The following is a 15045-nucleotide window of genomic DNA, read 5'->3' as shown; positions in this document are numbered from 1 at the left end:
CTCCCTTGTGAATAGCGTGGCCTCTTTTCATCATCTGCCTTCCTCCTCTGTTTGAGGAAACGCAGGGGCCCAGCGCAATAATCCGTCAGAGGTCCGCCGCCGCCTGCAAGACTACCGAAACCCCGTATTCATTACGGCTCCGGCTGGCGGAGCGTGTTGAGCTGAGAGGATGCGGCGTCTATTGTTTCAGCACGAACCGACTTCACAGCGGCCGCTCGCTAAAGAGTTGTGGGATTTAACGACGCTCGCTGAAAATGAGATAAGTCTGAGTGGGTCCCTTTTATAACAGGTTTATTTATACTGGTAAACATCGAACAGAAACAACAGCAAAAATCAAGAGCTGACACCCTTCCGTTCTTGTAATTATCGCTTCCCTTACATTGACAAGTTCATTTACATGGGTTGTCACCAGCGTGACACCATAATGCCAGTAAATATGAAATAAAAAATATGGAACTGAATTGTTCCCCTGTATCTCATCCCCAGATGATATCAGATCACTTCCAGCACCTGTCATGCTGTGGGTGTTGGTTCAATTTTCCCTCAAATCAGCCACGACAGGAATCCTATCAGGGTTGAGTCTTTATGTAATTGCGTGATAGAAATGTATTGATTTAAACCAGAGGGCAGTATTAGGCTGGGTGGACGCGTGCCACTGGGAAGGTGCGGCGTTGTGCCGCGCGACAAAACGAAGCAGAGATGGAGGAGTGTTTGTCGAATACATTCTGTTCCGTCACCTCTGGGATGTAAAGCACATTCGTAATCTCTCCAAACGACCACCAAGGTAATTAAGACGTGTCGCTTCCTATCTGCGGAATCAGAGACAAGAATTAAAGTCTACAGAGACTGAATCACTTAAACTAACAGGCGATGAGACTGTGCGTATAATAACCCCGCCCCTGCATAAGTCTCTCTGTGTTATTATACAGAATGTCCAAGTTACTGCATTCAATACCACATGAACACATACGGTTGTATCGAGATATACGGCATCTCACACAGCTAAACAATGTACATTAAGTTGCTTTATATACTGTTGTGCCTTTCGCCAGAGTTCAGCCATTATAAACATTTTTGACAGGTTATAAGATAGAAAACAAACGCGCGGTGTTTCCCATAACCCTGCATGCCTGCTGCCGCCCTCAACTGTTAGAGGAGCCTGCAGGTCCTTTTTTAGGGGACGGAAAAAAAGGCTCAGAGAAGGCGTAAAAGCCCAGGACTGTTGCACAAATGGTCCCAAAGTCCAATCCAAGAAAACAAGAGATTACAGTTCAAATCATAAAGTGCTCTCCAAAAGCCACTCAGACCTGGAAAGCTTGTCCCTGGCCCGGTGAATATTTGATGCGGTCTCGAGCTGCGGCAAATCTCCGCTCATCGACAGACTCCTTTTAGAGCGCAGGCTGGCCCCGGTTTTTGGATAGGCCACGTAGCAGCGCTCCCTGTATGAGTCTGCGTTAATGGAGTGCCTGCGGTTCACCCTCGCACCTCCTGCAGGCACAGTCATGTAATACTGGGGGGCTTGGTGGTGCCGCAGACCCCTCGGAGCTGTAGTCCATTGGGCGGCTTGACCGGGGATGGGCCCGGCCTGCGCGGCGGCCTTTTTAACCTCTGCAGAGTTATTCCGGTTCGTGTTATCAAGGTTTACATCCGCCTGGGCGTCTGATCGATGAGCCTCTGCGGGATTGGATGGAGCAGTGGAGCGTTTAGGCCTTGGAGCACCGGGGGAGGCCGGGTGCCAGCTGTGGCTGGCGGCGGAGGTAGACACCATGCAATCTGGCACAGACGGTTTGTTGTTGGCTGCAACAACCGCCGGCCTCTGCTTGCTTGGTTCCGGAGGTGGGAGGGCAACTTTGAGGGCGTCCTTGTCGTTCTTTTCTGGACGAAGGACTTGCTTGGAGAGAGATTTAGGAACCCCGCAGCCTTGTAGCTGGCCGTCACTGCTCAGTGACCGAATATCCCCCATTTCTAGGGCCTGAGAAGGGAAGAAATGGAACAAAACACAATGTTTTGATCACACGTTGTCTTTTTACAGAAAACTCCTCAGGCTTAAGGCTCCAATTTCACAATGAGTTGACTGTAACAGAGAATCTAGTTGTGTGATTACTTTGTATTTTAGGTTCTTTTCAGAAAGCACAAAATGAATGAGCAGACAAAAGAACAGACAAATGCTGAACTGACCTTATCGGCGTCTCCTTGGTTACACACCCGGTAGCGCACAATGAGGAAAATGATAAAAGCGAGCACCGACGCCACGATGATCCCGCCAATGACGACCACGATGGTGCCGCCAAGAAACTGGGACTGCATAAAATGGCACCTCAGGTACTGCGGCTCCGTGGTGAAGTGGATGCAGCCAATCACCCTGGTGGCGGTCAGCGAGGTCACCTGGTCATCGTAGATGGCCAGCACACACAGGTCGTAGTTCGTGCCGGCTGCCAAATTGTTTACCAAAATGCTCTTGCTGCTCGGGGGTATCATTCTGCAACGGAGAAAAGATCGGCTGGAGGTTTAGATTAGGGAGAGGAAAATGAAACCAAATCAGATTATCCAGCTTATTGTTTTAGGGGAATAAAATGACTTGACAATCATTTATTTCTCAGGAGGCTACTTAAGATCTGCCTGGGCATAATCGGTGGCATTTGAGTTATTCTTTCCATCATCATTACCGATATTATTCTGCCTTGAGTCACAACATCTGGATTATAGTGGATTTTCAGTAGCTACTGCTCGTTGACATACGCGCTGTTGACTCGTGGAGGAGAAGAGACAAACTGCACAACAGTCGTCTGACATTCTGGTGGCTACAGAGAGTGGTAGAGTTAATACATGCTCCCCCTCAGTAGCATAAACAGAAAGTATTCAATAAACTTCCATTGTGACGCTGATGACACCATTTAAATTTATATAATGGAGCCATGAACTTCTTTATAATAACAGCAATACCTTCATCCACGGACAGATGATACACTAACTCCTATATCTCCAGTTACCATGAACACAGATATATTTCTGATGTTAATGTCGATGTTCTCTGTATATGTGGCATCTATGGCGTGTCTGTCCCGGGGGGAGGAATCCTTCATCTGTGGCTCTCCTTTAGGCTTCCCTCTAAAGGGTTTTTGAACTTCCCTGACTTGGTTCAGGGGTCCAGGGACAGAGGGTGTCACACCTGTGCGGATTGTAAAGCCCTCTGGGTGAAACAATGTTGGTGATTTTGGTTTGATTTGATTTGAAATTTGATTAGAGGTGAGACAGAGAACGCCGTGCACGGTGGGGTCTCAGATCATCTGACAGGCTGACAACTCTTTCATCCCCTGTCTGCACTGCTGATGTTCTGTTTGGATTCTGTTGATTAGGCATTACCTGTCCCACCCACAGCAGTGACCCAGTCCCTCAAAGAGTCCAGTGAACATCCCGCCCCCCCATCTGCCTTATTGAGATCAAAACACAAGCCTGCACGTGTGGATACATACAAATAAGCTGTTTCTTTACATCATAAAGCAAAGGGTCGAGTGGTTGGATAAGAGTCATAATTCTGATTAATTTATTTAACCAGAATTTGTTTTTTAAAGAAATCAGGATCGTCGTGTTAAAGTAAAAACATATATTATAAAAAGAAGAGTCTCTATTTAAACTGCCTTATCTGGCCTTGACCTTGGTCAAATGTTATTTGTTCTTTTAATTTGGAAATTAAAACTTTATATCGTGCTGCAATTTTTTTACCTGTAAACCAGAGAATCGTCATAAGAGCCGTTATACTGGATCTGGAACATGCGAATTCCTGGAATACTCCTCTGGAAATTAAACCTGACCAGGGCCGAGGTAGATGTGGCCTCGGCAATCACTACTTTCTTATCCTGGCCCGTCTTTGCGTTTCCCAGAGGCAGACCGCCCGCCTCTGCCCCCGTCTTGGTCACGGTGGCGATATCTGACGATCCAGGGTCAGGCTCCCTCTCTTCAACTGTGTTGTTGGTGATATGAGGGAGCTTGGCGATGGTCAGATCCACCGTCTGTTGAGCCTCGCCTGCCGGGTTGGAGGCCACGCAGGTGAAGACACCTGGAGCAGGAAATAATCAGACTGTCACCCTCCCCGATGTTTGCTGTGATGTAGCGAGAATGATAATATGGAGAAAAATGCTGTGCTACTGAGATAAGGGTGCTTTTTTTCTTGTTATGATTATGAGTTTCTGTGTGTGGGCTTGTGTAATAGTTCTCTTCCTCTTTTCTTTGAGCATTTAAGCCTGTCCTCCTGTTGTTTTTCCATATATCCATGCATATATCGTCTTCTGCTTCTAAATTTAGTTCAGATTTCACATTTTCTTTCATAAAAGCCATAGAAGATTTTGCATATTTGGACAAACACACACAAACACACACACACAGGCTCACACACCCACTGATTAATGAAGGGATTTGTGCACAGTTGAGCTTCTGCATCCAACTGTGTGCAGTGAGTGCAGGGGTCAGGAAGTGTAAGACACCCCTGCTGCCCATGGCAAAGATAGGTTCAGGCATCCTTTTCATTTTGCAAACACAAATGAGTATAAGAGAGGAAATTTAGGGTCATCGGGCTCCCCATTACCACCGCAAAAGCCTTGAGAGTAGAATAATCCACCCTGGCGATGACCTTTTTCTGTCAGTTATATCACTATAAATTTTGTTTAATCCATGTAAAAACCTCATTTTCACTAACAAAACCCCCACTGTCGTGTAGTGTGTTCTGACAGTAAAGCACAATAAATGGTGTGTGGCCAGTTCCTGCTATAAAGCAGTTAAGCAAAGTAACGGAAATCAGATCTTCAGGAAGCTGAGGAACGGTAATGAGCAGCAGCCCATTCAATCACAATAGTGCTCAACTGTCAATCATGACATTTTACCCTATTCTTAAAGCATCACATTAATGTTCAAGTAGAACTAAACATTAATAAATTAAAACTAATTAATTAATTACACTACCTACAATGATAGAAATCCTCTTCTAAATAGGCCACAGGTTTAACCGGTTATTTAAATAATCTTTACCATGCTTAACTTTCTGTCCTAATGTAAATAAATGCTGTGACCTTATGCACAAACCAGCAAACAATCAACTCCTTTCAGTCAACAAGCACAACCAGCGGGAGTGTTAGCAGACCTGAGTCCTTCACAGTGCTGATAAGAATGTCCAGCGTGCCGTCTGTGTGAACCACGGCCCTGGAGGAGTTGGACATAAGGCGACCGTCAGGGGCGATCCAGTGGATGTTGGGATCGGGATCGCCCCTGGCCTTACAGCGCAGAGTCACGCTCTGACCCTCCAAAGCTCGCAGTTCCTGCAGCAGATAGGAGGAGAGGCATTATGTGGGTTTTAGCAACAGAGAGACACCCTGATTAGATTAAAAAGCAGAAGACATAATTAATGCACATAGATCATGTGTCTGTGCATATACACCCATATAAATTACAGTACAAACAATTTATCATCATTTTTGTATTTTGGTGGAAGTATTTGTGGCAGGATGATCAATGTGACTAAACACCACCGTGTATAGAGTCCAAATAAAACATTGTTGTCTCTCCAATTATGTGAAGAAGTTATATTGAATGTAATGAGGTGACAGAGCTGTAGTTGTTTGGCAAGAATTTGATGTGAGCCTCTTGTTTGGAGGCATGAATCCCGCACTAAATAACTCCAAGCTTTTGTTGTTTAATAAGAGCTTCGCTGGAGATCTGTCGCAAACCTGCAAATGACTTTATTAAATCTGAAAACCCTGGGAAAGAATGCCTCTAAAAATCCACCACGGGCCACAGTTCCATTATATTTTAAGTAAGTCATATATATTTTACAATATTACGTTAGCTGAGCTGTACAGGAAAGTCCCACAAGATTTGTAAGTCTCCTCTGGCTCTCAAGCCTAATATTTAGTGTGACAGTCAAGGAAAAAGACCACGTTTGGATGAACAGAGACAGAATACAAAGACTAATAGCAGGCAGCGCTATTTTGTACATGCATCCATTCAGTAGTTATACCTGAGAGTGTCTTGTGATGAGAGGAGGTTCACACAGGAACTCTTCTTCTGAAACGGTCCAGAAATATCGGCCAGCGAGGGTTTGTGGCGAGGCACAGGTCTCCAGGTCATCCTCCCTCCTCAACCGCCGCAGCCAGAGCAGCTCACAGTTACACCTCAGCGGGTTCCCTCCGAAGCTCAGCGCAAAAGATAAAGGTCCCATCGCCCCAGAAGTGGCCAAGACTCCGGCTCTTTGGAAAACAGGGTCGGGAGGTAGCTTCTGCAGCTTGTTGGAAGTCACATCCAGCCTTTTGAGCTTCTGAAGCCCCGAGAAGGTTCCCTCTGGAATGTAGCTGAGCATGTTGTGGTCCAAATTGAGAGTGTGGAGATTAGACATCCTCTGAATGGCCACCCATGGCGCACTCTCAAGATTGTTGTACGATAAATCCAGTTCTTCCAGAGCTGTCAGGTCATTGAACGCCCCAATCTGGATATGAGTGAGTTGGTTGTTGTTGAGGATGAGGTGGTGCAGCTTGGACATGCCGCTGAAGGTGTCGTTGGTGATGCGTGTTAGGCGGTTGCTATCGAGGTGGAGGGCTCGCAGGTTCTCCAGGTCTTTGAATGCATGAGGCGTGATGGAGCCGATGCTGTTCCGAGAGAGGGTCAGATCAACCAGCTTGGTCATGTTGGCAAAATCTTTGCGTTTGATATTGGTTACGAAGTTATCCCCGAGTCGCATCTCCACCGTGTGCCTGTCGATATTCGGCGGCACAAATAGCAGCCCCTTTTTGTCGCACAGGGTCGCCAAGTTGGGGTTCAGCACCTGACAGATGCAGCGTTTTGGGCAGATCTGAACTTTGTGGGCCTTCACGACCATACAGAGGACTATCAGGTAAACCAGGAGAGACTCCATTTGGCCTTTCAGCCAGAATGATGTACCTAAAGCAAACGCAAGGAGAAAAAAGAGGGGTGGAGACATCGTGTTAATCGATGAAGCTGGCATTAACTCTAACATAAACCTCCCAATCCTGCAGGAAATCAGTGATTTGCAGCAGTGGAATCACAAAGCTCCAGTAATGACATTGACAAATTATATTGGTAACTGAATATTCATCCTCACAGCCAATCAGATCTGGGGGATTCTGCTGTGCGGCATAGATGCTCCTCTGGTGGATTTAACCTTAGAGTCTCCTGATTCAGAAGCTTAGCAAATCAATGTCTGAACAAACAAATGCTGCACGATTAAGACATGAAACTAATTAGTCACTCAAAGTCTTTACATCAATCTCCAGCGTCGTCTGACTGCTGCGGGACCTCTTCTTCTTAGCCTCCAAAATTAGCTTCATGATAGGATAATCCCAGGCCTTTTCTATTGGTGCAGAGATAAGTAGACTGGCAAACCTGTGCTACATCAGAATTAGTCTCTCAGTATACCCACAGGATCATATCACCAGTAGGAAGGGATGACTGGGCCCAGTACCTCGGCAAGGATGCGCTATGACTTGCTATTGATTTTCTCTCCTCTCTCTCTCTCTCTTTCTCTCTGCCGCTTCTCTTACTTATGACACAACTGAGATGGGGGATAAGGAGAGCTCCATTTGATGAGTCCGGAAACCTTGTCAGGGATGTAACATGTCATAAAACTAAGGTAGTGCAGATCGGATCACAGATCTGCCAGGGCACCTCACACTGTACAAGAGCAAGAGTGCCATTGCACCGTGATTAAATTTAGGCTTGAAATGTAATGTCACTACGGTTGGATGTACAATATTCAACCCTCTTGGCGTCTAATTACGGCGTACAAAAGAAGAGCAATCCAATCAAACACTCCCACATATAGAGTAAAAATCCGAAGGCTACCCTTTAAATACAGAAGAGAATGGGTGATTAATGTTGATAGCTTCAGAAATACATTTAATGTCAATGCTGCCTAAAGAAAGGTGTGTGTGCGTGTGTGTGTGTGTGTGTGTACAAGTCTTTCCTGACAACGAAGCATCCTGAAATGCTGCTGCGCTGCAGTTACGACACAGCTCACACTCTAATATGCATGATGGGTTGGAGAGTAACGTAAATATCACAGTGCATAGCAAACAGCAGATGGGATGACCTGGTTGCCGTGTGGGGGACCGTTTTAAGGTAAGAGGAAGTGGTGGTCGCGTAGTATATGCTGACAGTGGTTGTGTTTTGACAGCCAAAGTGAAATAATACCCTTTACAGGCCCTCATAAGGGAGCAGGAAAGGGGTCACCGCACATTGGCAGAGGGGGCATGAGGATGATGCTAAAAGCAGCACCGTGAGGGGTGTCCTCATACTGCTGATGGAGCAGCGATGAATCATTCTTGACCCATTTCTAGAAGGCACTAGTTGAGACACAAAAGCAAGATTTTGTTAATGGGGTCAAACGTGGAGCCCTTTCTTTCATTAAATTCCATTTTCGTGGTTTTTAAATGTAAATATTCACGTACGTGCGCCCGCCTGTAAATCAAATCGCAGAGGAGAAGAACAGAAATGTGGATGTGTTGCTGCGCCAACCACCTCCTGCTCTGATGCTAAATGACGCGGATCTGGAAGTGCATTCAGGCAGAGTGGACCTGCTACTTCCAGACCGGCCTGGCGCTGAAAACGTGATATTGATTCACTCTGTGGAGACAGGCCTCTTTTTTTTTTTCCTTTTGCTGCTGAAAACTCAGCCAAACACGAAAAGAGCGGTTGCAATGGTAATCCCTGAGGAACTCATTCCGTCAGGATAAAAGGATGGTGAGAAGGGGCAGGAAATATCTGCCACTGTCTCCCTAATTTGCATTTAATTATGGTTGCTCCGCTGAGATTTGCATAACGGGTGGCACTCATCAGGTACACGGACAAATAATTAGATAATCAATCAATGCATTCATCAATCTCACATTTCATCTTTAAATGTCACACATCCAGAAAAATCATTATCCTGCAGCTTGCGTTGTTCATTATAACATTATAGCGGGGCGATTTGGGAGGCCCTCAAATAAACATGAAAACAGATAATCTGCTAATGCATTAACCATAATCTCCTTCCTAGTCAATCAAATGTTCATTTACAACCTCTGAGCAGGTCTTTTCCCCCTCAGAGAACAGAGCGGACTGACAGAACCCACCCACACATAAACAACAGTGGGTGGATTTGTGCCTAATAGATGTAGTTCACAACACAATAATACCCCTCCAGTGCTGCTGCTACTGTGCAGCATCAGTGCACAGTAGGAGAGGATATCTATAGTCTCCCTGGGGCAGCATTCGCCAAGAAAGTCCTTATGCAGCAAAACACACGCCAGTCGGACGATGAGGTCATGGGGGATATGTTTTCAGATGGTCGAACTTATGTCGGAGCTCATGTGAAAAAGCCTCTGCAATCCATGTCTGGGCAGGGAATCAGGGAACACAGCCCTGCGAGAAGAAGCTAATGAGATGAGGGCTGCTTAGCATGCCTACACGCAGGTCCAAACAGTGGCTCAAGGCAGCGTCTCGGCGGGTTCTCACCTGGAAAAAAGCAGCCTGGGCATGTGCGTCTGCCAAATGAAAGCCCTGTTGAGTCATGGTAGCAAACTGATGCTGGAACATGGCGTCGGCGGAGCACTGAAACGTGTCCTCCGCTTGGTAATCGGTGAAGTTCATCATATTCTGACTGAACTGCTGGAAATCCTGTTTCTGCTCGCCACGAGTCCAAACATCCTGATCAAACAGCGATGCCGTTGCTGACCGTCTAACTGACACATCTGTGTTTGTGGATGTCGGTATGTGCTGCTGGGGCAGCCGCTTCCTGTAGAGTCTGCCAAAGTTTGACTGTGATAGCTCTTGGGTGACAGCCTTGATGCCATGGCAACACAGAAAATGTCAGATTCTGGTGAGATCTAATGACCGCCTCATTTTCGGCTGAACTAGTAATATTTAGAACAAAGAATCGTCTAATGAGCGGCGTCAACCACTGAGGTTCTGGTTGGTTGGACAGAACAGACTCATTGTGCTTTTTTGATGCTGCGGGGATGGAAATTGCAGAGGTTGCGCCATCAGCTAATTTTACGCTGGATCGAAGGTTTGCACCGACTCAGTAATTGCAGTTTTTCCCATTTTGCACATAAAACACCCCTAAATTACTTGATGTAGAACTAAGAGGTAACGCAGTTTATTTTTCCACACAGACGGGCTCGTGTGTGCGTGTGTGCGTGCATGTGTGCGTGCCGGAGGGAGAGCATACTAAGCAGACCCCCGCTGCATCAATAGAAGTGCTGTTCATCAGCATTTACAACTCACCCTTGTCGTCCCAAATGTTTTCCTTCTTCGGTGATACATTACAGATAAAATCAGCTGTGATCCGAGCGGAGTCCCAATCCATCAAGCAAACAAACACAGAGACCATCACTTCATATTTTGGATGGATGCTGTCTGTGATTAACGCGGAGGGGCCACATTTAAATGCTGATCACTGACTTTGGTTTCTCCATTTTTTGCAGCGTTGTGATGTGCCCTGATGTGAGGAGCTTATGACCAGGGATTTTCCTCCAGAGTCAGTAACACATGCAGGGTTCATGAACACCACCTGAATATCAATAAACGCTCCTCGAGTGAATATTAAGACCATATAGACCCACGGGCCTGTAGACTTTCAAACACACCAATTCCCAAGCACCCTTATGGGTGCAGGGAGCAAAATAATTGGGAGAATATTTGTGCTAGTCCCCTAAATATGGGAGATTTAAACTGAAATCTATGATTGCAGCATCCATCGATTAATTTTACCATCGTCCACAAACCCTCAGGGGCTTTCCCACCTCACACAGAAACAAAATAGCTAAATAATTCAGAATGTCTACGTTGTGGAATCGAAAAGCAACTCTCACAAGACCCATATCCACAAAATTCTGACCTGGTGTGTGTATCTGTGTGTGTGTGTGTGTGCGTGTGTGTGTGCGTGCGTGCGTGCGTGTACGTCTGTGTGTGTGAGAGCCAGAGAAAGAGAGAGAATTCAAGGCTTAATGAATGCACTTCTTGAGCAAAAAATTGGTAGAAATTTGGGTCAGTGGATGTGAAGCAGGTCTGCAGCCTGTGCGGGAACCATACACCATTCCTCAACCACCAGTGAAAGGTAGCAACATATGCACTACATACATCACTGGGTGCATTAACATGGCAGCAAGAGCAAACAGAATTGAGGCGTGGGCCTAATTTCACTGGTGTAGCCATTACACCGATGCCTCAGGCACTCATGAATAATAAGATATGTGATAACTAACACTCAATATAGAGCAGGAGCAGGATATCCAATCTTTCATCAAAATTACTGGAGCCACATTTTTACCTGTTTTCATCAGTCACCTGGCAACAGAATCCTTTGCCCACACACCCAGATATCAATTTTGTGACTGAAGGTTAATTTAGACTTCATCCAGCCTTTGTGGATGCTGTCATTTGCGCAGCAGATATACTTTAACAGCGGGGCAGTCTATCACACCACCCATCTTTGCTGATAAAATGCACAATAGATTCCCAATGCATCCTTTTGCATTCATCCAACAGCTGACCACATTGGCTTGATCCCCAGTTGCAGCTTTTTTTCTTTTTTTTGGAGGGGGGAGCAAACAGCGGCGAAGAACGCAGCCAAGGATATACTAAAAATAAAAAATCTGACAGCGCTTCTTGGCAAATGAGGTGTGTTTTTTGACCTTGGTGCAGGTCTTTGGGTTGGTGGGTTTGTGCCATTGCCCCCGTCGCATGGGAGAAAATCTGAAGCACTTCAAGTTCGGATTGCGCCTCATGAAAGACAGTTCCCCCAGAAGAGTTCACACACCGCAATTCACTAAATAAATAAAATATTGGATTTACCTTGCAGATGAAACATGAAGCCAAATCAAAAGAGGTCGGGTCTGCGCTGACTTCGTCCCACGGGGAATGAGAGCACTGAGAACATTCCGAGAACCTAAAAATGGGACCGACTGGAGATAATTCAGGTGTCCCGAAAGCCGCGCACTGTCTCCTATAACATGTGACGGCCTGTGAAACCGGCGATGCCCTTCAAGAAATCCATGACCAGCGGATAAAGGACGAGTCCCGTACGATCCCGTCGCACCGGAATAAACGTAAATCGGCGTTCCTCAAAACCCTGGAAAAACCTGCAGGGTCCCGGTGTGGCTGCCAGGCTGCAGCTGTGCGGGATCGCTTCTACTGCGCATCCGCCTGGATGCACCTTCGCCAGAGAAAACGCCTTTTGTGGCGACGGGCTGCTTTCAAATCTACAGCGCACGTATGAGCGACTGGTGCTGCGCTCAGTTCGGCCAGATGTTGGTATCGCTTTCACCGGCGACGCAGGGCTCAGTTCGAGTTAATCCAGATTGACTGAAAGGTTGCTGCCGTCGCATGACACCAGCCCTCCCATCACATCACCACCTCTTCTCGGGCTGCCCCCGGACTATACCGTCAACCACCGACCCGGCTCCATTTCTGTCCAGGGGTGTTGTGCTCGGAATGGTAATCAGTGCGCTCAGAGCTGCACAGAGACTATTTGTGTGCGTAGACAGATGCAGTGCCTCCCAGCTTATCACAGAGGAAGGCATCATCATTTATTCATGGACTTTGAACTCCAAGGTACAACAAAAACTGGCTTATAAATAAGGATTTGCAAAGAGAGGATAAGATCTTGAAATATTGGGGTTGGAAAGCAACATGCACCCCCTCCCCAGCACTCTAATAACTCTGTAGGTGTAAGAAAGGTGCATGAAAGGCGATTCAAAATATCCTTCGTGGGCTGGAGTAATTGTCCTTGAAATGAAAATTTCTTTACTTAATTTTTTAAAAAAAGACACAATTTCAATCACTTTACCACTCAAGCTTCATTTAATCCAAAAAATTTAAAATGCAATTCAATTCAATCTCTTAACAAGGCACAATCGATGATAGATGACTGGTCAGTGGTCAGGACATGGCAGGACAAGCCAAAATATCTCTGCAGGGACTCTTGCCTATAGGTTCCTGGTAAGAAAGTGTTGAGTTGGCAAAAACGGCGGCCTGGCTTCTCTTGGGTCTACTTGGCACCTGACCCATCACTTTCTGATGCAATGATCTCCAGACCTCATGTGCAGGCTGGCAAAATGGCCTTTAGGTTCAGTAGCACAGAACTCTTGCAGACGCTGTGTTTTAATCCCCGGGAACAGTGACCACTTGGAGCCTCTTGTCACTTATCACAGGAGTTGATTATCTTCCACAGAATCACTCCAAGTTTTTCTCTTGATCCATGGCTCCAGTTTAATACATTTTTTTCAGCCTGGTGTTTTACTTATTCAGAAATGAAACAGCATTGGCAGCTTAATCTGTGTCACCACTATTTTTCTCAAGAGATTGGTCAATGATAATTTCTTTTTTCAATGGGAAGGAAAAAAAATCTTGCATCTATTTGGTGGGACGTGTAAATGTCAGAGCCCACATGTGACCCACTCCATGAGTGTATCGTCAGAGTCATGGTGAGCTAACAGTAGGTGATATAAACCGACACTGACAAGTCTCTGGTTTCTTTTTTTTCCTCTCCACTCCTTCAGTGTTGTGATTCATGTCAGGCTCCCGCTCCGTGATGGATGCCATCCAGGGACTGCTGGTAGGTGAGGCGGTCTGCCCACTTACCTGTCCGGCTCTTTTTCTCCAAGAACAGGGTCCGAGCGTCCTGCGGAGGGTCGGCAATGCTGTGATTCCACGGGGTGGCTGTGATTCCCAGTAACTTGCGCACGTGGGCGGAGATGACCTGCAGGTACACACAGCATTCCTCAATCTTTTGATTAAATGTGTTTGCTGCACTACCTGAAGATTTATCTAGAAGGATTCCAGCACAATGAGCGAAAGGGGCAAAATAAATGAGTTACGGGCTAAAGCATTATAAATCTTGACTAGACGTGCCACAGGCTACTGAGACAATCTCAAGACATGCGGTTTGATGCTAATGCAGTGAAGCAGAATAGGCTACATGCAGTCACTTTCAGCCAATTTAGTTCTGACCTCGGGGAGAGATTAAAGAAAAAAAGTCAGTTTGACTGTGAAAAGCATATATGGTGCAGTAATTTGAGCTGTTTTCTGGCAGTGATGCTGGGTTACAAGATAAAACCTTAATTGGAATCCATACTGTTGAAAGGAAGAGCATTCCAGTGCTAAATGGAATGTGCAATTGAGTTGGCACACAATCGACTGTCTGTGGGCAATTTAGACCGGTTTCAAAAATTCTTGGGAGGGCAGCAACAAAGAATTCTACTGTTAGTTGGTTTCTTTATAAGGAGTCCATTTCTAACTGGCTTTAACAAGCAGGACTTCATGCTGGGCCATTTGTGGTATGAGTCAAGTTGTTGATATTTAATTCAGTAAGATATACCAATGAGTAAGTTTTATTTTCGATGCCATTTGAGCACTGCAGGTTTATTTGAACATTGTGCCTGAGCATCATATCTCTGATGTGCAAATTAGATTCCAAAATAAAATCAACCTTTTGAAGGCTAAGTTAACAAGTGTTTCTGGTTACCTTCATATCTTTAAAATCTGTGATTCCAAGTCTTGGCATATTGGAACAGTTAATATGAATGAGCTTTCTTCCATTGATGAGGTTGTCCGTGAAACATGCCTTAAAGACAACAGACAAAACTAGATATAAATTCATTGTGTAACAGATTTATTTATTTAGGTTGTTGTTGACTTACAATGTATTTTGCAAATCCCAAAGACTCGATCCATTCTGCAACATCATGACAGCTCCACTGCAAGAACTCCATGTTGTCCGCGGAATGTTGCCATGACAACATGGCAAGCTTTTTCAAATCCAAAATAGAAAAAAAAGTGTTCAAGTATGGAAAACATTTATGTGTTGTTGTTTTTTTTACCTCAAGCCATTTTGCAAGTTCACTTCCTTTTATATTTACGTTTAATAAAGGGAGAAAAAGAGCCACTAAAGGATAACAATTAATCCGATTCCTTTGCTTAGGGGTGTGTTGTGAACAGCGCACGGTGATTGGTTGTTCACGAGTTCGTCCCGCCCATATTCAATAGTCAGGGAATTACGTC

At 45.6% G+C, this 15045-nt stretch overlaps 1 protein-coding gene across 3 annotated transcripts; it reads right to left on the bottom strand.

Annotated features, from left to right (window-relative positions):
* Nucleotides 1–274: 274 nt before the first annotated feature.
* lrfn5b (leucine rich repeat and fibronectin type III domain containing 5b) lies at nucleotides 275–14830 on the bottom strand. 3 transcript variants are annotated; one of them, XM_057016152.1, is made up of 9 exons: nucleotides 14685–14830; nucleotides 14510–14608; nucleotides 13627–13744; nucleotides 6008–6924; nucleotides 5135–5309; nucleotides 3724–4057; nucleotides 2179–2479; nucleotides 1308–1972; nucleotides 275–809 (listed from the first exon to the last, which is right to left on the bottom strand). In XM_057016152.1, exons 1-9 carry the CDS (start codon nucleotides 14784–14786, stop codon nucleotides 806–808), a joined length of 2715 nt encoding a protein of 904 aa, XP_056872132.1. In that variant the 5' UTR covers nucleotides 14787–14830; the 3' UTR covers nucleotides 275–805. The 3 variants fall into 3 exon arrangements, with proteins under 3 accessions (XP_056872132.1, XP_056872131.1, XP_056872133.1); XM_057016151.1 differs by having other exon boundaries at nucleotides 275–1972; nucleotides 14685–14829; XM_057016153.1 differs by lacking the exons at nucleotides 13627–13744; nucleotides 14510–14608; nucleotides 14685–14830 and adding an exon at nucleotides 11839–12568 and having other exon boundaries at nucleotides 275–1972.
* Nucleotides 14831–15045: the final 215 nt, after the last annotated feature.

This window comes from Takifugu flavidus, chromosome 19 (assembly GCF_003711565.1).
Source record: "Takifugu flavidus isolate HTHZ2018 chromosome 19, ASM371156v2, whole genome shotgun sequence".
NCBI classification, from domain to species: Eukaryota; Metazoa; Chordata; class Actinopteri; order Tetraodontiformes; family Tetraodontidae; genus Takifugu; species Takifugu flavidus.
The sequence above is the reverse complement of the archived record's forward strand: the minus strand, read 5'-3'. Positions and strand labels throughout refer to the sequence as shown.